The sequence below is a fragment of the Chiloscyllium plagiosum genome, unplaced genomic scaffold (assembly GCF_037043375.1).
Source record: "Chiloscyllium plagiosum isolate Xiang-an unplaced genomic scaffold, Cpla_swu_hap1 HiC_scaffold_31, whole genome shotgun sequence".
Classification (NCBI taxonomy): domain Eukaryota; kingdom Metazoa; phylum Chordata; class Chondrichthyes; order Orectolobiformes; family Hemiscylliidae; genus Chiloscyllium; species Chiloscyllium plagiosum.
This window is the reverse complement of record NW_028270169.1, coordinates 6,601,525-6,629,408: the sequence shown is the minus strand read 5'-3', so window position 1 is coordinate 6,629,408 and position 27,884 is coordinate 6,601,525. Positions and strand designations below refer to the sequence as shown.

Genomic DNA, 27,884 nt, shown 5'->3' with positions numbered 1-27,884 from the left:
AGCACCGATCCTTGTGGCACTGCACTGGTCACAGGCCTCCAGTCTGAAAAACAACCCTCCACCACCACCCTCTGTCTTCTACTTTGAGCCAGTTCTATATCCAAATGGCTAGTTCTCCCTGTATTCCATGAGATCTAACCTTGCTAATCAGTCTCCCATGGGGAACCTTGTCGAACGCCTTACTGAAGTCCATATAGATCCTATCTACTGCTCTGCCCTCATCTTTGTTACTTCTTCAAAAAACTCAATCAAGTTTGTGAGACATGATTTCCCACGCACAAAACCATGTTGACTATCCCGAATCAGTCCTTGCCTTTCCAAATACATGTACATCCTGTCCCTCAGGATTCCCTCCAACAACTTGCCCACCACCGAGGCCAGGCTCACCGGTCTATAGTTCCCTGGCTTTACCACACTTCTTAAACAGTGGCACCATGTTTGCCAACCTCCAGTCTTCCGGCACCTCGCCTGTGACTATCAATGATACAAATATCTCAGCAAGAGGCCCAGCAATCACTTCTCTAGCTTCCCACATAGTTCTCGGGTACACCTGATCAGGTCCTTTACTTCCGCCATCTACAAACAGACCCCACCCCATAAATTTCCCAACCCACCCCAATTTGTGGGTTCAGAGAAATCATTCCCTCCGTGACTCCCTCGTCAGATCCACACCCTCTACCAGCCCAAACCCCGCTCCCAGCACCTTACCTTGCCAACACAAGTGCAAAACCTGCGCCCACACCTCCCTCCTCACCTCCGTCTGAGGACCCAAGGCCCCAAGGGATCCTTCCACATCCAACAGAAATTTACCTGTATTTCCACACATATCATCTACTACACCTGTTGAACCCAATGAGGCCTCCTGTGCATCGGGGAGACAGGGTGCCAACTTGCAGATCTTCTTGGAGAACATCTCTGGTTCACCCACACCAACCAACCCCACCGCCCCATGGCCAAACACTTTAGCTCCACCTCCCACTCCACCAAGGACATGCAGGTCATGGGCCTTCTCCATCACCAAACCCTAACCACCCAATACCTGGAGGAAGAACGCCTCATCTTCCATCTTGGGACCCTGCAACCACACTGGATCAATGTGCATTTCCTCATTTCCCCTCCCCCCACTTTATCCCAGTACCAAGCCTCCAACTCTGCACCACTTTCTTGACCTGTCCATCTTCCTTCTCACCTATCCACTCCACCCTCCTCTTCGACCTATCACCTTTCCCCCCCCATCCACCTTCATCAACCTATCACATTCCCATCTATCTTCCCCCTAGCCCTATTCCCTCCCATTTATCTCTCAGCATCTCTGGCCCACAAACCTCATTCCTGATGAAGGGCTTATGCCTGAAACATTGATTCTCCTGTTCCCTGGATGCTGCCTAGCTGGTGTGCTTTTCGCGCACCACACTCTCAACTCAGTAGCCTCCCTGTGTGGCACCTTATCGAAGACCTTCTTGAAGTCCAAGTAGATAACATCCGTTGGCTCTCCTTGGTCTAACCTGCTTGTTACTTCCTCAAAGAATTCTAGCAGATTTGTTAGGCATGACCTCCCCTTGATGAAACCATGCTGACTTTGCCCTATCTTATCATACACTTCCAAGTATTCAGAAATCTCATCCTTCACCACAATGTTAAACATGAGTTACAGAAAAAAAAGTTTCAAAACAATAAATTTTAATAATTTCAATAAGTAGCCATTAAAAAGCGCCTAGCAGCAGATCTAATTAATAATAGCTCTTTTATTAACCTTTCCAGGTCAGAAGCTGAGCCAAAGACAAGTCCTGATCGCCAGGGAAGGGACTGGGACTATGGTCAACCTAAGAAGTTTAACTAACAACGACTTTCATTCATCTCTGGTGGAGTACAATCAAGCTGGGCTTGACAGAATTCACATTGAAGTGGGAGGTTGGAAGCAGGTGCAATTTAGTTTAGGTTTTAGTGCTGCCTGAACTGCTGTGCTCTTCCAGCACCACTAATCAAGAATCTGGTTTCCAGCATCTGCAGTCGTTGTTTTTACCTTTAGTACTCTACCAGTCTGCTTTGTGAAGAGATTTTTAGGGAGGGAGGAGGAGCAGAAGTGTGGGTCTGTGAGCAGCTCAAACACACTCACTGATCCACCCATATGCACCCAACCATACAAACACAACAACCCACCCACCTTCATGTACCCACCTACCCTACCAACTTGCCCACATTCACTCATCCACTCACCAATCCACCAACACTCACATGCTCACTCACCAATCCACATATTCACTCGCTCATTCAGAAATTCTTCCACACTCTCTCATTTGCTTATCACTCTTTCACTCATCACTCCACCCACATTTTCTCACTGACTCATCAATCATCCACACTTTCACTCACTTACAAACACTCTGCCCACACTCACTAAGTCACTCATCAATCTACCTGCACTCATTCACCAATTCACCCACAATCATTAACAACGACAATCACATCAATCCAATAGCACTCACTCCCTCGTTTACTCACCAATCCACTCGCACTCTCACTCACCAATCTACTCGCACTCACTCCCTCATCAATCCATTTGAAATCACTCACTCACCAATCCACTCGTACTCTCATTCATCAATCCACTTGCACTCACTCTCTCACCAATCCACTTGCACTCACTCTCTCACCAATCCACTTGCACTCACTCCCTCACCAATTCACCCGCACTCACTCCCTCACTAATCCACCTGGATTCATCTACTCATCAATTCACTCATCAATCTACCCCTACTCATTCACTCATCAATCCACCAGCAATCACTAACAATGACAATCACATTATAACATCAGCACTCTCTCACCAATCCACCCGCACTCAGTCCTTCACCAATCCACTCGCACTCACTCCCTCACAAATCCACCCGCACTCACTCCCTCACTCATCAATCTATCCATACTCATTCACCAATCAACCTGCAACCACTAACGACAATCACAACAATCCACCAGCACTCGCTCCCTCTCTCACTCACCAATCCATTCGCACTCTCTCCCTCACCAATCCACCCGTACTCACTCACTCATCAATCTACCTGAACTCACTCACCAATCCACCCACAATCACTAACAATGACAATCATTTCAATTCACCAGCACTCACTCCCTCACTCACTCACCAATCCACCCACACTCACTCACTCATCAACCAACCCCCACTTGATCACTTGCCAAGACACCTGCATCACTCACTCACCTATCCATCTGCAGTCACTCACTCACTGATTCACCCACACTCACTCACTCACATTGGCCTGGGAAGGTCACTGATTCAGGGAAGTTTATGAACTAGTCTCACCGAGGTGCAGTACAGGATGGCTGTGAAGGTACCAACACACATTTGGTCTAACATTCCAACAAGTCCTGGGGCATGCTGTTACTGTAACCACCATACTCATGATCTCTTGTCGCCCACCAACCCCTCCCCAATCTGTCCACATTTCATTATTTCCCCATCTTCCTCCAGTCAGCCAAATATCCAATCTCTTGCCAAATAGCCAGCCAGCCAGCAACCCAATTCTCATTTCTGTTTATCCCAAATAACTGTCTTGGGCAACATTCTGCAGACTTACCACCACAGCTCCAGGCCTCCAGCTGAGTTAAACCAAGCATTCTGTATTGCTCGCTTCTCTACTAATGACAGAGTGTTTTTCTCCGATATTTGCTGTTGAAAGGCTCACTATCAGAAACAAATACAGAAGAAAAATGGCCTCTACTGGAGGAGTAGATTCTTGCATGATCTTCCAGTTACACTAACCATATTTTGAACAATATGCTGGCAGACCACAAAGAAGTCATTGGAGGGCTCCATTTCAGCTCACAGGCCACCATTGGATTAGCCTAATTTACAGGAATCCTAATGGTATTATTTTAATCAGGAAAATAGGGGCAAAGAGCTATTGAAAATCAAAAACTGCATTTACCATTAATATCAGCTTTTTCGAAACGGACCCAGACTATCTTTTCCTTCTCATCCGTTGGAGATGAGCCAGTGTATGCCTGAAAAAAAAAATAAAACTGATGAAAAGAAAACAAAAATTAACACTATACATAAAGAGTCATACAGCACAGAAACAGACCCTTCAGTCCAACTCATCCACGCTGACCAGACATCCCCATCTGACCTAGTCTTACCTGTCAATTTGTTTAAACTAAGGTTGTGGGGGATGGAAACCAAATGAGGAGATTAGTGGACAGTAAGGAGGAAGTAACTAAAGCCTGTAAGGAACAGATAATGAAGTCAGCATGACTAAGGGGAAGAGTGGGTTTGGAGCAGATGATGAATGCAAAGAGACTGGTGGTCTGAGGTGCATTTGTTTTAATGCGAAAAGTGTAGTAGATAAGGCAGATGAACTTTGGCCTTGGATTAGTACCTGGGAGTATGATATTATTGCTATTACTGATACTTGGTTGAGGTAAGGGAAAAATTGGAAACTAAATATACCAGGATATAGATGTTTCAGGCGGGATAGAGAGAGAGGTAAAAGGGTTGGAGGAGTTACATTACTAGTCAGAGAGAATATCACAGCTATGCTGAAGGACAGCACTGTGGAGGACTTGAGCAGTGAGGCAATATGGGCAGAGCTCAGAAATTGGAAGACTGCAGTAACAATGTTGGAGCTGTATAACAGGCCTCCCAACATCAAGTGTGAGATAGAAATACAAATATGTAAACAGATTATGGAAAGATGTAGGACTAACAGGGTGGTGGTGATGGGAGATTTTAATTTTCCCAACATTGACTGGGATTCACTTAGAGTTAGAGATTCAGTTGGAGCATATTTTGTAAGGAGCATCCAGGAGGGTTTTATAGAGTAATATGTAAATAGCCCAACTCAAGATGGAGCCATACTGGACCTGGTGTTGGGAAATGAGCGTGGCTAGGTGGCTGAAGGTTCAGTAGGGAATTATTTTGGGAATATTGATCACAATTCCATAAGTTTTAGAATACTCATGGACAAAGATGAGAGTGGTCCTAAGGGAAGAGTGTTAAATTGGGGGAAGGCCAACTTTAGCAAAATTCGGCAGGAGCTGGGGAATGTGGATTGGGAACAGCTGTTTAAGGATAAATCCACATTTGATATGTGGAAAGATTTTAAAGAGAGGTTGATTAGAGTGAGGAACAGACATGTCCCTGTGAAAATGAGGGGTAGAAATGGCAAGATTAGGAAACTGTGATGACAGATGAAATTCTGAGACAAGTTAAGAGGAAAAAAGAAAGCATACATAGGTGTAGGCAAGTGAAAATAGACAAAGCTTTGGAAGAATATCGGGTAAGTAGGACCAATCTGAAACGAGGAATTTAAGAGAGCTAAAAGAGGTCATGAAATATCTTTAGCAAGCAGGAAAACTCCAAAGCCTTTTATTCATATATAAGGAGCAAGAGGGTAACTAGAGGAAGGGTTGGCCCACTCAAGAACAAAGGAGGGAAGTTATGTTTGGAGTCAGAGAAAATGGGTAAGATTCTTAATGAGTACTTTGCATCAGTATTCACTAAGGAGAGGGACATGATGGATGCTGAGGTTAGGGATAGATCTTTCATTTCTCTAGGTCAAGTCGGCATTAGGAGGGAGGAAGTGTTGAGTATTCTAAAAGGCATTAAGGCGGTCAAGTCCCTCAGGTCTGGATGGGATCTATCCCAGGATACTGAGGGAAGCGAGAGAGGAAATAGGTGGGGCCTTAACAGATATCTTTGCAGCATCCTTGAACACAGGTGAGGTCCCGGAGGACTGGAAAATTGTTAATGTTGTCCCTTTGTTTAAGAAAGGTAGCAAGGATAATTCAGATTTGATGTACCGGAGTTGGATTGGGGTTAAAACTCACACAACGCCAGGTTGTAGACCAACATGTTTATTTGAAAGCACTAGTTTTCAAACTGCTGCTTCTTCATCAGGTGGTTGTGCAGCAAAATCATAAGACACAGAATTTATAGCAACATGACTTCAGTGTCATGGAATGTAATATTAAACAAATTTAGCTTGAGCAGAGCCAAGTTCGGTACTCATAGGGATAGCCTCAACTGGGACCTTAGGTTTATGTCACACTACAGGTGACCTCACAGCACTATATACTCTCTCTCTCTCTCTCTCTCTCATATCTTTGTCCCACATCAATGCTCACAATCATACACAAATCAGTGCAGATGGAGGGACTTAATTTGTCCAACCTGAAGCTGAGAAAATTGCAGCCCAGTGGGAATAGGTCCATAAGTTGGAGTTAATTAATCATTCAGGGTCTTAAGCAAAGGCAGAAAAGATGACCATCCCTCGGACTTCTCACCTGAAACTTACTTAGCTAGAGGTAGGAAAATGAGGTGAATTAGTCCCAATGACAACCCTTCTCGTTTTCCAGGACTCCCCCATCCTTCCTCACTTCCTGCATGCCTCAAAGATTCTACTGAGAGAGAAGCAAGACAGATACTATTTTGGAAGGACAAACTAGTCTTCCACAAGGAAGAGGCCAGAATGGTGGTTCACTGGTTAGCAATGCTGCCTCACAGCGCCAGGGACCCAGGTTTGATTCCAGCCTCGGACGACTGTCTGTGTGGAGCTTGCACATTCTCCCCATGTCTGCTTGAGTTTCCTCCAGATGCTCTGGCTTCCTCCCACAGTCTGAAGATGTGCAGGTTAGGTGAATTGGCTAAGCTAAATTACCTATAGTGTTCAGGGTTATGTTGGTTAGGTGCAGTAGTCAGGGTAGAATGTCGAGTGGTAGGGAAATGGCTCTGGCTGGGTTCTCTTCAGAGGGTCAGTGTGGACTTGTTGGGCCGAAGGACCTGTTTCCACACTGTAGGGATTCTAAAAACAAAGTAGTGCCACTATGAAGAGCAGAGGGGTTGATTATGTTAACAATCAACCAGAGTGCTTCTATGGGTTAGTTTTCTATTTGAAAGAAAGCGAGTATAAGAGACAAAGTTTCGGGAAATTTAAAGAACTAGGATGTGCGACTGAAATTAAGATCTGCAAGGCTTATGCTGAGTGGAATGGCATTCACAGGACAACAGCTTCAAACTAGTGAACAGGGAAAAGTAAGCATGTTGGAGAGGAGGGTATAACTTTGGACTAATTCCTTTAATGCCACATACCTGCCAGAAGTAACCATAACTCTATTAGTTTAAAACAGTGATGGAAAAAGATAGACCAGATCTGAAAGTTAGAGTTCTAAACTGGAGGAAAGCCAATTTTGACAGTATTTGGTAAAAACTTTCAAACGTTGATTGGGGACGAAATGTTCTCAGGTAAAGCGATGGCTAGAAAACAGGGAGCCTTCAAAAATGAGATAACGGGAGTCCAGAGACAGAATGTTCCTATTAGGGTGAAGGGCCAGGCTGGTAGGTGTAGGGAATGCTGGATGACTAGAGAAATTGAGGTTCTGGTCAAGAATTAGAAGGAAGCATTTGTCAGGTATAGACAGCAGAAGTCAAGTGATTCCTGGAAGAGTATAATGGCAGTAGCAGTATACTTAAGAGGGAAATCAGGAGAGCAAAAGGAGGAAATGAGATAGCTTTGGCAAATAGGGTTAAGGAGAATTCAGAGGGATTCTACAACTATATTAAGGGTAAAAAGATAACTAGGGAGGGAATAGGACCCCTTCAAAATCAGCTCGGCAGCCTCTGTATGGAACCACAGGAGATGAGGAAGATACTAAACAAGTATTTTGCATCAGTGTTTACTGTAGAAAAGTATATGGAAGACATAGAACATGGAGAAACAAATAGTGACATTTTGAAAAATGTCTATATTACAGAGGAAGGTGAACTAGATGCACAATGGTGGATAAATCCCCTGGACATAATCAGGTCATAAAATCATAGAATCCCTACAGTGTGGAAACTATTTGGTCCAACTAGTCCACACCAACCCTCCAAAGAGTAAACCACCCAGACCCATTCCCCTACTACTCTACATTTACCCCTGACTAATGCACTTAACCTACACATCCCTGAACACTGTGGATAATTTAGCATGGCAAATTCACCCAACCTGCACAACTTTGGATTATGGGAGGCAATCAGAGCACCCAAAGGACACAGGGAGAATGTGCAAATTCCACACAGACAGTCGCCAGAGGCTAGAATCGAACCCAGGTACCTGCCGCTATTCGGCAGCTGTGCTAACCACAGAACCATCTGGTACCCTAGAACTCTGTGGGAAGTTAGGGAAGTGATTGCTGGACCCCTTACTGAGATATTTGTATCATCGATAGCCATAAGGGAGGTGCCAGAAGACCAGAGGTTGGCTAACATGGTGCCACTAATTTAAAAAGGTGGTAAGGAAAAGCCAGGAAACTATAAACTTGTGAGCCTGACATCAGTGGTGGGCAAGTTTTTGGAGGAATCCTGAAGGACAGGATTTACATGTATTTGGATAGGCAAGGGCTGATTAGGGACAGTCAAGGTGGCGTGGGAAACCATGTCTTACTAACTTGATTGAAGTTTTTGAAGAAGTAACAAAGAGGATTGATGACAGCGGAGCAATGGACGTGATCTATGTGGATTTCAGTAAGGCGTTCAATGAGTGGTGGTGGAGAGTTGCTTTACAAACTAGAGGCCTGTGACCGGTGGTATGCTACCAGGATCGGTGCTGGATCCACTGCTTTTCATCATTTATATAAATGATTTGGATGTAAACATCAGAGGTATGGTTAGCAAGTTTGTAGATGACACCAAATGTGGAGGTGTAGTGGGCTGCGTACAACAAGACTTTGATCCGATGGGAAAAAGTGAGGACTGCAGATGCTGGAGATCAAAGCTTAAAAATGTGTTGCTGGAAAAGCGCAGCAGGTCAGGCAGAATCTAAGGAGCAGGAGAATCGACGTTTTGGGCACAAGCCCTTCTTCAGGATTCCTGAGGAGTGACAGATGGGGTTTAATTTAGATAGAGATGATACTGAAGTAGAGAAGATACTGAGGAAGGCATTTGGTATGCTTGCCTTCATTGGTCAGTGCATTGAGTATAGGAGTTGAGGTGTCATGATGAGGGCATTTGTTGGGCAACTATTGGAATACTGCATGCAATTCTGGTCTACCTGCTATAGGAAGGATGTTGTGAAACTTGAAAGGGTTCAGAAAAGATGTACAAGGCTGTTATCAGAGTTGGAGGGTTTGAGCTATAGGAAGACACTGAATAAGCTGGGGCTGTTTTCCCTGCAGTGTCAGAGGCTGAGGGATGACCTTACAGAGGTTTATAAAACTATGAGGGGCATGGATAGGGTAAATAAACAAGGTATTTTCCCTGAGGTAGGGGAGTCCAGAACTAGAGGGCATAGGATTAAGGTGAGAGGGGAACGATTTAAAAGGGACCTAAGAGGCAACTTTTTCACACAGAGGGTGGTGCATGTGTGGAATTAGCTTCCAGAAGAAATGGTTGAGGCTGGTACAATTACAACATTTAAGAGGCATCGGGATGGGCATATGAATAGGAAGAGTTTTGAGGGATATGGACCAAATGCTGGCAAATGGACTGAATTTGTTTTGGATATCTGGTCAGCATGGACGAATTGGACCAAAGGGTCTGTTTCCATGCTGTATGTCTCTATGACTATGACTCTAAGTGCAGTGCACATTGAAAAGGGTTTTAAGATGTTTCCTTGGAGAAAGTGAGGACAGCAGGTGCTGGAGATCAGAGTTGAGAGTGTGGTGCTGGAAAAGCACAGCAAGTCAGACAGCATCCAAGAAGCAGAAGAATCAGCAGGAGCCTGATGAAGGGATTATGCCTGAAACGTTGATTCTCCTGCTCCTCGGATGCTGCCTAACCTGCTATGCTTTTCCAGCACCACACTCTCGATTGTAAGACATCTCCCAATTGTGTAAATTACTAAATATGGCAATTCGGAATGGGCAATATGTGCTGCCCTAGCAAGTGATGCTCACATCCCATGAACAGTTTAAAAAAAGTTGTAAATACACACAGGTGGAACAACTTAAAGAAAACGTAATAAACAGTGTTTCCATCATTCTGGGCAGAAATGTTCCCGCATATTTTCTTGAAACAATTTCAGATGCTGATTCAGTTAATTAAGATTTTCAGCATTTTCTAATTTTACTTCAGATTTACAACATTTGCTGTTTGCTTTTACCTGAGAAATTCTGTTGCAATAGAATACAGCACAGATGGAATACTGTATGTGAAAGAATTTACATAATTATATCACATACCTGTGGGACTACATCTTGCAGAAAGGTGACAACACTCTCCATATATGATTGCTCCCTGTAAATAACAAAAATAATTCACTGAAGAGCTCAAAATTGTCTTAAAAGAATGCAACCATGGCTGAGAACATTAGAAGATTTTGTTTCTGGATCTAAAGAAACAAAATTCAAATTCTATGCAATGGGGATGTCAGCTCTGATGGCATAAATTTCAGGAGGTTTCATCACATGACACTCTGCCTCTGACCACCACACCATCTCTATATTTTCACCACTAGATCTTCATAGTGCACCACATCCCCAGACCATGTGGAAAGCAGAAAGATTCGTTACCCATTAGAATGGTTCTTGGCTCAGTCAAAAATCTTTTCTTCCCCTATCTCCAATAGTTTTTTTAATGAATAAACCAAAATATGCAAAGAAAATTATACCCTGCAATGTTGTACCAACACCTTTCTGAAGGCTAATCTTCAAATCTTGGAAACTCCAGGCCTTTATTTAAGGGTTGGCAACCCTAAACTACAGCCAGTAACGAGTTAAGTATATGTTTGTTAAATGAATACTTTCCTGGCGAGTTCATCATTTGTCATAATGATATATAAAACTATGAGGGGCATGGATAGGGTAAATAAACAAGGTATTTTCCCTGAGGTAGGGGAGTCCAGAACTAGAGGGCATAGGATTAAGGTGAGAGGGGAACGATTTAAAAGGGACCTAAGAGGCAACTTTTTCACACAGAGGGTGGTGCATGTGTGGAATTAGCTTCCAGAAGAAATGGTTGAGGCTGGTACAATTACAACATTTAAGAGGCATCGGGATGGGCATATGAATAGGAAGAGTTTTGAGGGATATGGACCAAATGCTGGCAACTGATTAAATAACTGGGACTTTCATGGACAGAAACAATTCTTAAAAAAGAACCAAAACACTTGACTTCAAATGGCCTTAGGGATAACCTGGCCCACACAGATTGCCAAGTTTCATGAGAATCAGTGTGGAATTGACCAAAGATTGACTTAGCTGGAAGAAAGAATTTCCCCTATGAGCAGTGAAATCAATTCTGACCCCATGGGAAGCGTGAAAAGGTCCTCCTCTCCAATTTGATTTAAACCATTATGAAAGTCTTCACATGTTGGAAACGAAACATCTGCAGTATTTAGAAGCCTGGATGCTATACCCTCCTCAGATGTGAAATATATAAATACCTTTTATTTTAAGGATTTTTTTTGATGGACCAAGCGAGATGGAATTAAAAATCAGGTCTGATGACGGCTAAGACAACTGTCTCTTGCAAGAAGAAAAGGACCTGGTTGGCTGATTGAAAGAAGCACCAGAGAATCAAATAGCCTAAAAATAACTACAATATTTGTTATTCCTGACTCTATCAAGAAACTAGCTAACCAACCTTGGTCACAGTTTAAAAACTCATGCCTGAAGGATACCCAAAGGACTCCAAACTGTCTATTTTCCTTTAGTTCTTTTATCTTCCTTTGCCTTTAAATGTGTGTGGGCGCGTGTGTGTGAGAAAGAGTGAGAGAGAGAGTTAGAGAGAGAGAGAGAGAGAGAGAGAGAGAGAGAGAGAGAGAGAGAGAGAGAGAGGGAGAGAGAGAGAGAGTGAGTGAGTGAGTGAGTGAGTGAGTGAGTGAGTGAGTGAGAGAGAGAGAAAGACAAATAGACATAGAGAGAGGGAGCAAGACAGCTCACATGACTGCATTAAAGCTCTATGCCTGTTCTACTAAAGGCACTGATTCTTGCACAATCTCCTTCAAATGTCAATTCTTCAGCTGAAAACATTAACAGCAAATTTAATCAAGTAATGAAGTTGGTGAGCTGGGGTACATATATTATAGACATGCCAAGTGCTCCCTGCATTTGCCTGTTCACACCGATGCACGTAACACATTCCATCCAAGTAGGTCAGATAAAACGATGGTAGAGAAAAAGCAGCAGCAAAGCTTTTTCTGAACTTTTTCAGATGTCCAGATAAGAATAAAAAACATTTATGGAACTGAAGAACAGACTCCTTCAAAGGAATCAACTGTTCTAATCTGGAAAAGATATATCCAGCCTTATATAAACTGTTACATCCAGAAAATTACCTTCCATCTGAGCAGGAAAAGCTTAGATGGAAGGTAATTAATTAATTCGGGGCTACCTGAACTGTGGGAAATAAATAAAGACTGAAATTGGGCTACATTTACACCATTATACAACAAAAATCAATATCCAGTGACATTAGCTGGACTAATATCTTAATATTACATCCACCTTGTGGTTGGAAACGTTTAAAATTCAGTGTCTGCAATAGGTTCCCATTGGACACAATGCACTTAAGAGATTCAGATCCATGAAGTGATTCTGTCTATTTTTGCCACCATTCAACAAAGTTGCTTACTGGTACAAGGTTCCATCAACTCCTTCAGGGAGTCCATCTTGCCAGATGAGCCTTCTTTCAGAAATTCTTTCTTATTGTTCCAAGCAAAAAATAAAATGGCCTATATTTTTTCTGGCACTTGTAGCACTGCAGGAGGCCACTATCACTAGTGGTCCCTTGTATACAAGGATAACTCTTCCACTCTCAGAGTGAGTACTTAGGTGGCTGTAAAGTCCGATGCAGTTTCCGCAGACTCTATCACACTTGTGGCAAAAGGTGATCATAGATTGACAGTTGGTTTGATAGCGCACTCCTTACTCTACTTTCATCTGGCTTCCGCTTTTTCCCAACAGCAAATCTCAAGGTGCTCAATGCCTTCCCGGATGCTCCTCCTCCACTTTGGACTGTCTTTGGTCAGTGATTCACAGGTGTCATGGGAATGCCGCACTTCACCAGTGAGGCCATGTGGGAATCCCTGAAATGTTTTCTCTGTCCACCTCAGGCTCGCCTGCTGTTTCAGAGTTGGGAGTACAGCGCCTGCTTGAGGAATCTCATATTGGTCATGCGGACAACGTGCCCAGCCCATCAGAGCCGATCAAGAGTGATCCTTGCCTCGATGCTGAGGAGGTTGGCCTAGTCAAGATGTTGGTGTTGGTGCATCTGCCTTCCCAGCTGATTCACAGGATCTTGTGCAGACAGTGTTGTTGGTACTGCTGCAGTCCATGAGGTGTCTATAGATAGTCCACGACTCTCAACCATATAGGAGGGCAGGAACCACCACAGCTTTATACACCATGAGTTTGGTGTCAGATCTAATGTTGTTATGGTTTTGGCAATCAGGTACTTCATATAAGTGCACAAGAAGAAGCAGCAGCTACAGACAGGTACATGGGATGTAATGGCCCACCTTGCCCAGAAGTCCAATGAGTCACGTGAGCATCTTTCTGCCTCTATTTACAGGTTGGCAACAGTCATTAGATGTAGTTTTTACCCCTCCCAGGACTGAAGACATGGCAACAGAGGAACGAGATCCTATAGCCCAGTACAGATGCCTCCTCTAGACATGGCGACAGAAGAACAAACATCCAATAACCCAGTTCACCCTACCACATCTCCAGAGTCAATGGCCTCTATATCAGAGCTCAACCAGCTGCAGAACCAGAGAGTGAATGTAGATATAATGGGAGGAGAGAAAAAAGAAAACATTGAGTGCACTTTGGTAGCATGGGTGAAGAAAGATATCTTGTTTTTAAAACTTTACATATAAACATTATTGACATTAACTTTCATGCATCTGTTTTTGAGTGTCTCTGTCAAGGCACTCAGCACAATGTCACATCTAGCAGCAGTTCACAGATAACAAGAGGTTGCGTGGATTGTGGTTTCCACCGAGAGCCTACTACATAAGGTACAAACATGGAGAACAATACATACACATGGAATTGAGTGCTACTGGCAGCTTTGGCCGTCCAACATGAAGATCCCTATTGTTTAAGTCTCTCTGTATGCAAATATATTGCTGCCAAACAGTTGTCTACCAATGGCTGTGCCAGGGAGGTGACACCTACAGAGAGGGACAATGCTGTTGAATGGCTAGGAGTATGCAGCCTATAAGCTTGTCTAACAGATTTTTATCAGTCCATTGACCTATGTTGTTCCCCTTTAAGAGCCAAATGAACGACGTGTGCTGCAGCCCCCTCACTCACAGGGTGAAGTCACTTACCCCACCCACTCAGAGTGTGATTGCAGCCATTTTCTTCCCAATATGTATTTTCGAATTCCAGCAAGATGGAAAATGTGCTTTCCTCTTCCAGTGGCTCCTCCCCTCAAATGTGCACACTGCCTTCCTCGTGGCCAATCCCATTAATTCCATAAGATTCACACTTCCAAAGTCCCCAGCAAACACATTCACATTCACCTACCTACCCCTCCGATATCAGTGATATGAGTACCCACGTTGATGTGGTCACTCACATCTTTCCCCTTGAAGCCAAGGTGCTATTGATCATGAACAAACATCCCTCCCTCATTACATCCACCCACCCACTATTACCCCATTCAAAACCCTGTTGTCGCTCTTCAGAATTGTGTTGTACCCTTGCCCAGAATCTGAAGGCTGCAGTCCCACGGCTCTAAAATGTCAAGACTCAGGATGACAGCTGCAGTGGCAATTTCATCCCCAACCCAAATGATCCCACTCAGTTTCTGAGGATGGACCCAACAGACAGACCATGACCCAACCCCCTCAATCAACATGATCAAACAGCCTGTGCCTAGACCCTTGACTGTGTCCATACATCTCCTTGACACTATCAACCCGGAGCCTCAGCACAGAACCCCAACTGAGACTCCCATGACTGGACACCTGAACTTGGTAGAGCTGCAGGATTAGTGTGGGAGTCTTCCCTTGATGTACTGTGCCAGGATCCTCTGAATGATGAGAACCTTCAATGAGTATTACCTTCTTATTAAAGTTGGATTCATGGTTACCCACTTACTGCACAAGCATTGCAGTAACATTCCCCTGAAGGCACAAGGCTGTGAGACTGATGTAGCATACTATCTCACAGCAAGATGTGTGTCTCCTAGACTAAAGATGGCTTAGCAGCATAGCAAGCTGCCTGTTTTTGTGACTGTGCAAATTAGCATGACATGGTAATGCAAGGTAGGGATGGTTTGAGCAAGTAGGTAAAAGCTAAATTAGTGAATGCTAAGAGAGCAAGTGAATATGCCTGAGAATGTAGCCTGGGTGTGAACTGCAGTGTGCAAGCTGGGTGCTTGTCCTCGTGCACAAAGTATCCCTGTTGCAGCTTCTAATACAAAATGGTGGTGCACTCTCCAATGCAAGTTTGTGCTTCTAGACCATCATGTCAGTGCATAGTGGAAGTGCCAGGATGGTCTTGTTGGGATGATAGATTTCAATGTCAATGTCCATGGAGGAGGAATGAGTGCAGCTGGTGCCTATGTATCATGCTCTGGGCTCCAGTTTGGTCACAGTCAACATGGAGATGTTTTGGAGCGAGCAGCGAGCTGGATCCACTAGGCATGTGCTTGCTTTCCTTGATGAATTTTCCCAATGTCTATACTGCTTAGTAATTTGTTACGAAGGAAGCCTGAATAGGAATGAGGTAAGTTGTGCCATTAACAAGACATTTAACAATCAATAAAGAGTATCAATTGGCAAAAACAGAAATTTCTGGAGAAACTCAGCATGTCTGGCAGCGTCTGTGGAGAGAAAGCCAAGTTAACATTTTGGGTTCGGTGGCCTTTCTTCAGAACTTCTCCTAAAGAAGAAGAGTCACTACACTGGTGGAATGGACAGATATGTGGCAGATGAAATTCAATGCAGATGGGGTGAAGTGATACATTTTAATAGAAAGAATAAAGAAAGAAAATAGAAAATTATTTAAGAAGACAAGGTTGCCAATAAAATCGATGTTATCACATACATTCCTTCTATTCTTTCCTGCTGTTACGCAGACCTCCAACATACAACCAGCATGTGCTGTCCTTCAGAGTAACCACGTGGCTGGGTAGGACTAAAGGAGTCCCAGTTCATATGGTGACCAGTGAATGTAGGTTTTTGGAAGATAGTAGTCGAGAACTTACTGGCAGACTTCTCAAATAATACAGGTTGCTGGCCAATCAGAATCTACCTGCCTGGTTCAAGAATTAATATTGACAGTTAATTGTTGTTGCTGCATCTTTAGGCCAATGATAGACCAATCAATTAACACCCTCTTCTCGTGCTTTTTTTTCCAAGTCTGCTTCTTATATCCTGGCTCTGATAAGTGCAAGATAAGACCCTTCAACTTCTTATTACCAATGTTTAAGGTTTTGAGCTATCAAGAAATTTTTAAAATGGAAAATATAGAAAACAATTATAAAAGTTGACAAAAAGCAGAGGGACCTGGGGGTAAACATACACAAATCATTGAGGGTGGAAAGGCAGGATGAGAAAGATTTATAAATATAAGCATAGAATGCAAAAGCAAGGAAGTTCTGATGAATGTTCAGAGGCTCGATCTCAACAGGAGTATCGAACTGGTGACATACGGCGTGAGATTTATAAATATTATAATTTTTTTTGTTTGGATTTTTAAATTTGAACTCATGATGTATGGATGTTGTGTATACCTGATGGGCTTTAATGTTTAATTTATATGTATTTTTGTAGCCATGTTGATGTCTTTTCACAGATATTTTTGTAGGCTAATAGGAATATGGGAGAGTTTGTGAGTGAACAAAATAAACAATAGAGTGCATTAATCTATCATGTGGAAGATTCTGGAATCTTCTAGTCTGAAGACAAACACCCAAAGCTGCGGAGAAAAAGGTATTTTTGCTTCAGTTTGGACTGAAGTGCACACTTCTGAGTTATAATTGCATATGTAAAGAAATTGCTCCTGAAAAGAGCAAAATACATTTTAAGTTGTTGAAAATAGGTTATCTGAGTGTCAGGAGTTTAATAGAAGTTTCAGACTAGAGCATTTCGTGAAAACCCTGAAGGAGTTACTTAAAGCTTAGAATATTTAAGCTCAGTTGTATGAAGGCTCCAGGATGAGTCTTACAAATTCTCAAGACTGATTGATTGATTTATTTATTGTCACTTGTACCAAGGGACAGTAAAAAGCTTTGTTTACATAGAACATAGAACATACAAGTTACAAGTAGTACAAGCAGATCATAGCAAGCAAGGATGTACTGAACAAAAAATTTAGACGGAGGCATATAGGTAACATTGCACAGGGCATACAAGAGACATGAACGTTAGCAAGACTAACATTATCTAAGGCTAGATAGTCCATTCAATAGTCTAACAACTGCCAGGAAAGAGGTGTCCCTTAACCTACTGGTACATGTGTTCAGGCTTCCGAATCTCCTGCCCAATGGAAGAGGTTGTAGGAGATCATTACTGGGGTGTGAAGGGCCTTTGATGAATGGCAGCCATTCTGCAGCAGCGAATGAAGTCCACGGATGGAAGGTTGACTCCCATGATGGCCACCCTCTGGTAGTTTCCTAAGATCCTGGGCACAGCAGTTGCCATTCCAGGCCATTATGCACCCGGACACTATGCTTTCAATTGTGTATCTGTAGAAGTTGGTGAGGGTCCTTATGGACATGCCAAATTTCCTGAGCTGCCTGAGGAAGAAGAGGCATTATTGTGTCTTTTTGACAATCGTATTTACATGGGAAGATCAGGACAGCTTGTCAGTTATTATCACACCGAGGAACTTGACGTTCTCAACCTCCATTCCGTTGATGTAGATGGGGGTGTGTTCTCCTCCTTTCTCTGGGAATTATAGCCACAATTAAACTAAGTTCCCTGGGTGATAGAGAAGGAAATTCTTTTTGGTATAAGTACCTTAAGAAGGTGTTTTGGATTGTTGGGATTAAACTTTTCTGTGTGTTCTGAAATTTTTAAACATGTGTTAAATGTAATTTATTTAATTTTATCTTCACTGTTCTATTTTATCTTTATTTCTCTTGCATAGCAAACTTCTGTCTTATTGTTAAAACTAAATCTGCACCATTGCATGCTTATGTTTCAGTGAGACACCACCTAGTTAAAGTTAAAATAAATGATTTACCAAGCCAAATTTCTGGCCAGGATCTGTCTTGTCTCGTAATAATATCAGTTGGGTTCATACTACACCTTATTATGGGAATCACTTTTGGAAAGAGGTGAAGCTTTTAGCAGAAATTAAAGACTTAGATTATTTGAATGGATTGGTGAAGCGAGAATTATTTTTCTTAGGACAAGTTGAGAGGAAATTGATTCAAAATCATAAGGTTTCTCAACAGAGTAGATAGGAAGATTTTTTTCCCCATTGATGATTGATGGATAATTAGAGGACACTGATTTAAAGTGATTGATAAAAGAAGCTGAGATGATATAGGAAAGGCATTTTACCAAGTGAGTGGTTAGGAATCTGGAATACACTGTCTGAAAAAGCAGTAAAGGGAGATTCTGTTCTGGCTTGTAAGCAGGAATTAAATATGTGTCTGAAGGAAAAAAACATTTCAAGGCTTTGGAATAAAGGCACTTCACAATTCAATGATTATATGACTATTATGTAATTTAAGAGATAGCAAGTGTTTTCAGTATTAAAGAATTAAAATAGGCATATTCCTTACGTGACTGCCTGATGTCGGACCATTATTCCACCTGTACATCTGCTGGGGCGGCGAGGAGAGTCTGTAGCCATAGCTGCTCAATTCTCCCACCTAAATTGAAAAAACGCCCAGTCATTAAGGAATGTAATTGTAACTTTTCATAAGCTCAGGACTTCCCAAAGTTCTTCAATGTCAACAAAATACTTCTCAACTGTAACCACTACTGTAGTGAATTGAACACCATCAGAAAAGCATCTAGGTAAATAGTCTGGGATTCTACATTTCCTTTTTTGTAACTGCTATGGTTATTAAGGAAGAGAGAGTTTACTGCCAGGAAATGGTGAGCTTCTTCTATTAAGTATCCAGTATCATTATTAAACAACCTTTGAAGAGATACAGCAGAGGAACTCTTCCCTGCCATCTCAACTAGTTCTTGCATAACCTCATGTAGGGGGCTTTTAATCTCAATAATTTCCATCTTGTAAGATAGCTTTATTATTAAAACAATTACTGTCTTTCTTGCAGTATCCTGAATTTCTGGACCTGGTAACTGCTTTTAAATTTGAATAGGTATTCTCTTTTTTGCATTGTCCTGGACATTCAGATCAGGCAATTTCATTTTTCTGACTGTAACCTGAATCCTTGGGTATTCATTTGACTTCTGTGAATTGTACGCAGCTCATTTTCATTCTGTTCAAGCAAATCTTTACTCTCAACCTGATGATGCTTCTGAGTTAAAGCATAAGGTTGGTACTTTAACCCGTTAATTAGGTTGGATATCTTTATTCTCTCTGGATCACTATAAGTATATTGCTAGGCGAAAGTGAGGACGTCAAATGCTGGAGATCAGAGTCAAGATTAGAATGGTGCTGGAAAAGCACAACAGGTCAGGCAGCATCCAAGGAGCTGGAAAATCAACATTTCGGGCAAAAGCCCTTCATCAGAAATCATTCTTTTGCCCACTATGTCGATTTTCCTGTTCCTCAGATGTCATAATATATTGCTGGCAATTGTCGAAGGGGTCATGGATTAGGGTGCCAAAGGCCTTTCCCACCTTGTTTTGGCAGTGCCATTGTTGTTAATAAGATGCTCAGTGTATCTTAGACTCTCAATCGGTCAGTCTGGATTGGACCCAAACCCAAGCATTAAATTTAGAATGACATTGTGTTGATCCATTGGAATGACTAATTTGTAAACATTCCTGTATGTAAACATACATTATTTGTTATTTTAACACAAATCAATGTAGGTTTATGAATTGGTCTCAAGAAGCTCCAGACTCTGCATACCACAGACAGTCTCAGCTTACAAATGGTTCTGAGGAAGGGTCACTCAACTCAAAACATTAACTTTGATTTCTCTCCGCAGGTGATGCCAGACCTGCTCAGCTTTTCCAGCAATTTCTATTTTTGTTTCTGATTTACAGCATCTGCAGTTCTTTCAGCTTTATCACAGAAACCATACAAGTCAGATCAACCATATCACAATTATCCAGCATCCCAGTTACTAATACTTAGAAATAAAGAATTTTATTACTTTGTCTAGATTTGAAAATTATTCTATACAAACACAATCAATATTTGTTTCATAGAAGCTTACATAAGTACTGAATAGGAATAATCTGCATTAACCAGGATTTTTATAGTATGCCATTAGTCAAGAAATTCATAAAAGGGCAAGAGAATCTGATGTTTCACTGAAATTTATAAAATCATTTGAAAGTGATGTTTGGACATGATGGTGAACCCTTCTGCTAATTAAACCAAACAACCAGAAAAGCTCATGTCGCCTCGTGATCCGTTGAAGTATGAGTAACAGACAACTCCCAAATTCCACTATTTAAAGAAAAAAATCAATTTATTCTTCAACTCTAAAAGTGAGCATTAAACAACTATTTACAACTCTAAAACCCCCTTTCACTTAAATGTTTGTTAATTGCCTCCAACGCTGTAACAATATTCTGTTCCAATAAAAACCTGCATCAAAATTACATCAACTTAATTTCAAAACCACACAGCTGGTGTCCTCCTTCTTTTGGCTAAAGATCTCCCCGGATCATCTTCTTTCTTTTACTGCAAAGGTGTTTCATATGAAAAAGGTACCTTTGATAGAGAGTGTTTTGAATGGCAGCCTCTCTCAATGGTAGTTACTTTCTGTTTAACTTTCAAAATGCCTGCTGCTTTATACCCCAAACATCAGATCATCTCATTGGTTTGAGGTTGGCAAAAACAATAAATTCAAACTCGATTGGGTTTTCGTATCCTGGGGCATAATTTAAACTGATAGCAATTCGAATTTAGCCTGTCAAAACAGCAACCAAAACTCAGGTATCCATTTTACAGCCAAATGTTACGTATTTTCAATTTTCCAGTACACTCTGAGACTGGTAGCTAGTCATATGACAGATGCTTGTAAGTTCTCAGTGCAAAACAGTATTCACTCTCTCGTAAAGGTACAGTACACGCCTTCAACTTCATGAAAGTGAATGCTATCCTCTATAAATGTAAATAGAGAATAGTTTCACATTGATAAGGCACTCTACAACATTACAGGATAATAGAAGCAATAACTTGGGGCAGTATGTTGCCACAGAACTTCATTTGACTATCCCATTTAGAGTGATGCAACAAACTCAATGTCTGAATTGCAACAATGGACGACTGGAGACAACCTAACCGCTTTTCCAAATTTGAATAAAATGGAGAAAGTATTTTAGTTGTACAATACCAAGTTTAAGTACTGTGGTGGTGAGTGACAATTGATCACTGGAGGTGTAAGAAATTTGAAATGAGAAATTGAGATGCACAGGATGTGTACTCATACAACAAGAAATTGTGCCAATTTAAGTAAGATTATTTTTTCCTCCTTGTTGAGATCATGTCAGTCAAAAGCATTTTTAAAGTGTCTCCCTTCCTATACCTGCTCCTCTCCCACTTTTAATATTTTATGGATCGCTTGCTCTCTTTCCCTTTGCCCTCTGCACACTCTTGCAAATTCTTAGTTCATTCTCTTTTAATCCTCCTCCCCCAAAAGAATCAGCACAAAGGAAGAAAAAGCAGAATTGGAAATCCTGAATGTTTGAGAGTCAGAGATGGTAAATGCAATGCATGACTACTTAATGATAGTTTTATTTCAAAAATGTACTTTACTCATTAAAAAAAAAATTGTCACTAAAGGAGTTCGGTACCAAACAGTAACGTTAGATTAGATTAGATTACATTACATTACAGTGTGGAAACAGGCCCTTCGGCCCAACAAGTCCACACCGCCCCGCCGAAGCACAACCCACCCATACCCCTACATTTACCCCTTACCTAACACTACGGGCAATTTAGCATGGCCAATTCACCTGACCTGCACATCTTTGGACTGTGGGAGGAAGCCGGAGCACCCGGAGGAAACCCACGCAGACACGGGGAGAATGTGCAAACTCCACACAGTCAGTCACCTGAGGCGGGAATTGAACCCGGGTCTCTGGCGCTGTGAGGCAGCAGTGCTAACCACTGTGCCACCGTGCCGCCCACTAACGTTTGAAGAAAACAAACAAACATTGAAATTTGACTCTATCCAGCAAACGAACCCAAGGCATTTCTTACAGGATTATAGTTACATGTAACTGAGGTACCAGGAGGATCCAATAACTGAACGGACCACCATTTAACTTCACCAGAGAGATATCAGACTGTGGTCTTTCCCCACTGTGCCTTGGTGACAGTTGTCCCAAGCTTTAGTGAGTCCCTCAGCACGTAGTCCTGGACCTTGGAAAGAAGCAGTCTGCAACATTTGGTCAGGAGAAACTGGGGACTGCAGATGCTGGAGATCAGAGTCATGACTATGGTGCTGGAAAAGCACAACAGGTCAGGCAGCATCCGAGGAGCAGGAGAATCGTCAATTGTCCTGCTCATCATTTGCTGCCTGACCTGCTGTGCTTTTCCAGCACCACACTCTCGACACACCCTCGAAGAGGGTTACCTCAGATTACAACAGGATCTGGATCAGATGGGCCAATGGGCTGAGAAGTGGCAGATGGAGTTTAATTCAGACAAATGTGAGGTGCTGCATTTGGGAAAGCAAATCTTAGCAGGACTTCTACACTTAATGGTAAGGTCCTAGGGAGTGTTGCTGAACAAAGAGACCTTGCAGTGCAGGTTCATAGCTCCCTGAAAGTGGAGTCGCAGGTAGATAGGATAGTGAAGAAGGCGTTTGGTATACTTTCCTTTATTGGTCAGAGTATTGAGTACAGGAGTTGGGAGGTCATGTTGCGGCTGTACAGGACATTGGTTAGGCCACTGTTGGAATATTGCGTACAATTCTGGTCTCCTTCCCATCGGAAAGATGTTGTGAAACTTGAAAGGGTTCAGAAAAGATTGACAAGGATGTTGCCAGAGTTGGAGGATTTGAGCTACAGGGAGAGGCTGAACAGGCTGGGGCTGTTTTCCCTGGAGCATTGGAGGTTGAGGGGTGACCTTATAGAGGTTTACAAAATTATGAGGGGCATGGTTAGGATAAATAGACAAAGTCTTTTCCCTGGGATCGGGGAGTCCAGAACTAGAGGGCATAGGTTTAGGGTGAGAGGGGAAAGATATAAAAGAGACCTAAGGGGCAACTTTTTCATGCAGAGGTTGGTACGTGTATGGAATGAGCTGCCAGAAGAAGTAGTGGAGGCTGGTACAATTGCAACATTTAAGAGGCATTTGGATGGGGACATGAATAGGAAGGGTTTGGAGGGATATGGGCCGGGTGCTGGCAGGTGGGACTAGATTGGGTTGGGATATCTGGTTGGTGTGGACAGGTTGGACCGAAAGGTCTGTTTCCATGCTGTACATCTCTATGACTCTATAACATTTGATCAGGGTCAAGGGGTAAATGTAGGGGCATGGGTGGTTTGCACTTCGGCAGGTCGGTGTGGACTTGTTGGGCCGAAGGGCCTGTTTCCACACTGTAATGTAATCCAATGTAATCTAATCTAATCTAGTCAACTCCTTGTTCTGGAAGACCAACAAGTTTCAGGCAAACCAAAGAACATCTTTCACTGAGTTAATGGTACTCCAGAAATAGTCGATGTTTGTTTTGGGGTGCATCCCAGGGAACAGGCCAGACCTGCTTGGGATGAACCTCAACAAAAACCACTGCATCTTTCTCCAGACTTCCTTTGCAAAGACACATTCCAGAAGGAAATGTGTGACAGTCTCATTCCCCCACACCCACTTCAAGGGCAGCATACGGTGGCATAGACAGACCAGGCATACAAGAAGGATCTGAGTCAAGATTAGAGTGGCGCTGGAAAAGCACAGCAGGTCAGGCAGCATCCGAGGAGCAAGAAAATCAACATTTCGGGCAAAAGCCCCAAATGTTGATTTTCCCACTCCCTGGATGCTGACTGACCTGCTGTGCGTTTCCAGCACCACTCTAGACTGACTCTGATCTCCAGCATCTGCAGTCCTCACTTTCGCCATACAAGAAGGATCTGACAAGTAATGGAAGCCATTAGGGAGAGAGAGAGCTCAACTTAACCTGGTACTTATTAATGGTCCAGATACTGTACCAACATTGAAGCTGTGGCAACCTTGAGGGGCAGGCAGCAAAAACAGGATTATTAAACTCAGTTATCACCTAGGAAAGTTTAAAATGGAACAATATTTAAGCAATCTCTCTTCATAAGACAAACCCCTTATCTCTGGAATCAATCTAGTGAACCTAGAAATGGGCAACAAGATTAGTCCCTGAAATCACTGTGCCGCAACATCGAGGGCTGAGGGGCCTGTACTGTGCTGTAATGTTATAGGAGAAAGTGAGGACTGCAGATGCTGGAGATCAGAGCTGAAAATGTGTTGCTGGAAAAGCACAGCAGGTCAGGCAGCATCCAAGGAACAGGAGAATCGACGTTTCGGGCATAAGCCCTTCTTCAGGAATGAGGAAAGTGTGTCCAGCAGGCTAAGATAAAAGGTCGGGAGGAGGGACTTGGGGTGGGGGCGTTGGAAATGCAATAGGTGGAAGGAGGTCAAGGTGAGGGTGATAGGCCAGAGTGGGGTGGGGGCAGAGAGGTCAGGAAGAAGATTGCAGGTTAGGAAGGCGGTGCTGAGTTCGAGGGATTTGACTGAGACAAGCTGGGGGGAGGGGAAATGAGGAAACTGGAGAAATCTGAGTTCATCCCTTGTGGTTGGAGGGTTCCTAGGCGGAAGATGAGGCGCTCTTCCTCCAACCGTCGTGTTGCTATGATCTGGCGATGGAGGAGTCCAAGGACCTGCATGTCCTTGGTGGATTGGGAGGGGGAGTTGAAGTGTTGAGCCACGGGGTGGTTGGGTTGGTTGGTCCGGGTGTCCCAGCGGTGTTCTCTGAAACGTTCCGCAAGTAGGCGACCTGTCTCCCCAATATAGAGGAGGCCTCATCGGGTGCAGCGGATGCAATAAATGATGTGTGTGGAGGTGCACACTTAAATTAAGGCAGATTGGGCCTTAATTTAACATCTCACCCAAAACAAAGGTCAACACATCTAAATAGTGCAGTATTCCCTCAGTGCCACAGCAGAGTTGTCAATCTAATGGGCTAAGTACATGAGAGGATAGGTACATGGTAGTAAACATTCTGCTTCAAGTATTCACAAAGGAAGGTATGCCTTCCTCTCAGTCATTCAGAAGTTGTGAAAGGCACTATATGACCTTAAATTCCAAACCTACACAATGTTAAGCATCACTTTAAAGAGGACTTTCTGGTTGAATAGATTAAATAACCTGTCTCTCAACACTGGGTTCTAATCCTCAGATTTAATTTTCAGTAGGATCAAAGTCCTCAAACATAAAAACAGGGCTTGCTTACTAAAAATGAACATAAAAATGTAAGAACTTGGAGCAGGAATAGGCCACCTGGCCCTTCGTGCCCGGTCCGCCATCCAATAATATCATGGCTGATCTTTTCGTGGACTCAGCTCCACTTACAGGCATTCTCACTATATCCCTCAATTCCTTTATTGTTCAAAAAAAAAGCTATCTTAGCTTTAAAAACACCTACTGAAGTAGCGTCAACTACTTCACTGGGCAGGGAATTCCAAAGATTTACAAACCTCTGGGTGAAGAAGTTCTTCCTCAATTTAGTCCTAAATCTGCTTCCCCTAATTTTGAGGCTATACCCTCTTGTCCTAGTTTCACTTGCCAGTGGAAAGATCCTCCTTACTTCTATCTTATCTATTCCCTTCATCACTTTATATATTTTGATAAGATTCCCCCTCATTCTTCTAAATTCTAATGAGTATAATCCCAGTCTACTCCGTCTCTCCCATGAGCCAACCCCCTCAACTCCAGAATCAACCTAGTCAACCTGCTCTGCCCCCTCAAGTAAGGAGACCAAAACTGCACGAGTACTCCAGGTGTTGCCTCACCAGCACCCTGTACAGCTCTGCAACATAACCTCCCTGCTTTTAAACTCAATCCCTTTAGCAATGAAAGACAAAATTCCATTTGCCTTCCTAATTACCTGTTGTACCTACAGATCAACCTTCTGTCATTCATACACAAGGACACCCAGGTCCATCTGCATAGCAGCATGCTGCAACATTTTACCATTCAAGAAATAATCATTTTTACTGTTACTCCTATTAAAATGGATGACTTCACATTTATTAACATTGTATTCCATCTGCCAGACCTTTGCCCATTCACTTAAATAGACAATAGACAATAGGTGCAGGAGTAGGCCATTCTGTCCTTCGAGTCTGCACCATCATTAATATGATCATGGCTGATCATCCTTCATCAGTATCCTGTTCCTGCCTTATCTCCATAACCCTTGATTCCACTATCCTCGAGGGCTCTATCCAACTCTTTCTTAAATGAATCCAGAGACTGAGCCTCCACTGCCCTCTGGGGCAGAGCATTCCACACAGCCACCACTCTCTGGGTGAAGACGTTTCTCCTCATCTCTGTCCTAAATGGTCTACCCCTTATTTTTAAGCTGTGTCCTCTGGTTCGGCACTCACCCATCAGCTGAAACATGTTTCCTGCCTCCAGAGTGTCCAATCCTTTAATAATCTTATATGTCTCAATCAGATCCCCTCTCAGTCTTCTAAACGCAAGGGTTTACAAGCCCAGTCGTTCCAGTCTTTCAGCGTAAGGTAGTCGCGCCATTCCAGGAATTGACCTCGTGAACCCTCGCTGCACTTCCTCAATAGCCAGAATGTCTTTTCTCAAATTTGGAGACCAGAACTGCACACAGTACTCCAAGTGTGGTCTCACCAGGGCCTGTACAGCTGCAGAATAACCTCTTTCCTTCTATACTCAATCCCTCTTGTTATGAAGGCCAGCATGCTATTAGCCTTCTTCACTACCTGCTGTACCTGCATGCTTACCTTCATTGACTGGTGTACAAGAACACCCAGATCTCTTTGTAATGCCCCTTTACCTAAATTGATTCAATTTAGGTAGTAATCTGCCTTCCTGTTCTTGCCACCAAAGTAGATAACCATACATTTATCCACATTAAACTCCATCTGCCATGCATCTGACTACTCATCAACTCATCACTGAGCAATTCATCAACTTCACCAACACATTCCACCCTGACCTTAAATTTACCTGGACCATCTCTGACACCTCCCTCCCCTTCCTGGACCTCTCCATCTCCATCAGTGACGACCGACTTGACACTGACATCTTCTACAAACCCACCGACTCCCACAGCTACCTGGATTACACCTTTTCCCACCCTACCTCTTGCAAAAATGCCATCCCGTATTCCCAATTCCTCCGCCTCTGCCGTATCTGCTCCCAGGAAGAGCGGTTCCACCACAGAACACACCAGATGGCCTCCTTCTTTAGAGACCGCAGTTTCCCTTCCCACGTGGTTAAAGATGCCCTCCAACACATCTCATCCACATCCCGCACCTCCGCCCTCAGACCCAACCCCTCCAACCGCAACAAGGACAGAACGCCCCTGGTGCTCACCTTCCACCCTACCAACCTTCGCATAAACCAAATCATCCGCCGACATTTCCGCCACCTCCAAACAGACCCCACCACCAGGGATATATTTCCCTCCCCACCCCTCTCCGCCTTCCGCAAAGACCGTTCCCTCCGTGACTACCTGGTCAGGTCCACGCCCCCCTACGACCCACCCTCCCATCCTGGCACTTTCCCCTGCCACCGCAGGAACTGTAAAACCTGCGCCCACACCTCCTCCCTCACCTCTATCCAAGGCCCCAAAGGAGCTTTCCACATCCATCAAA

At 43.2% G+C, this 27,884-nt stretch overlaps 1 protein-coding gene across 2 annotated transcripts in view; it reads right to left on the bottom strand.

The window, feature by feature from the left end:
* Window positions 1–27,884, bottom strand: part of bcas3 (BCAS3 microtubule associated cell migration factor) — a 1,223,934-nt gene that overhangs the window by 1,179,147 nt on the left and 16,903 nt on the right. For both annotated transcript variants that reach the window (XM_043718095.2, XM_043718097.2), the window contains exons 2-4: window positions 18,689–18,778; window positions 10,180–10,234; window positions 3,948–4,023 (exon numbers count right to left, since the gene is read on the bottom strand). In XM_043718095.2, the coding sequence (XP_043574030.2) occupies window positions 3,948–4,023; window positions 10,180–10,234; window positions 18,689–18,759 (202 nt within the window). In that variant the 5' untranslated portion in view covers window positions 18,760–18,778. The remainder of the gene's footprint in view (window positions 1–3,947; window positions 4,024–10,179; window positions 10,235–18,688; window positions 18,779–27,884) is intronic.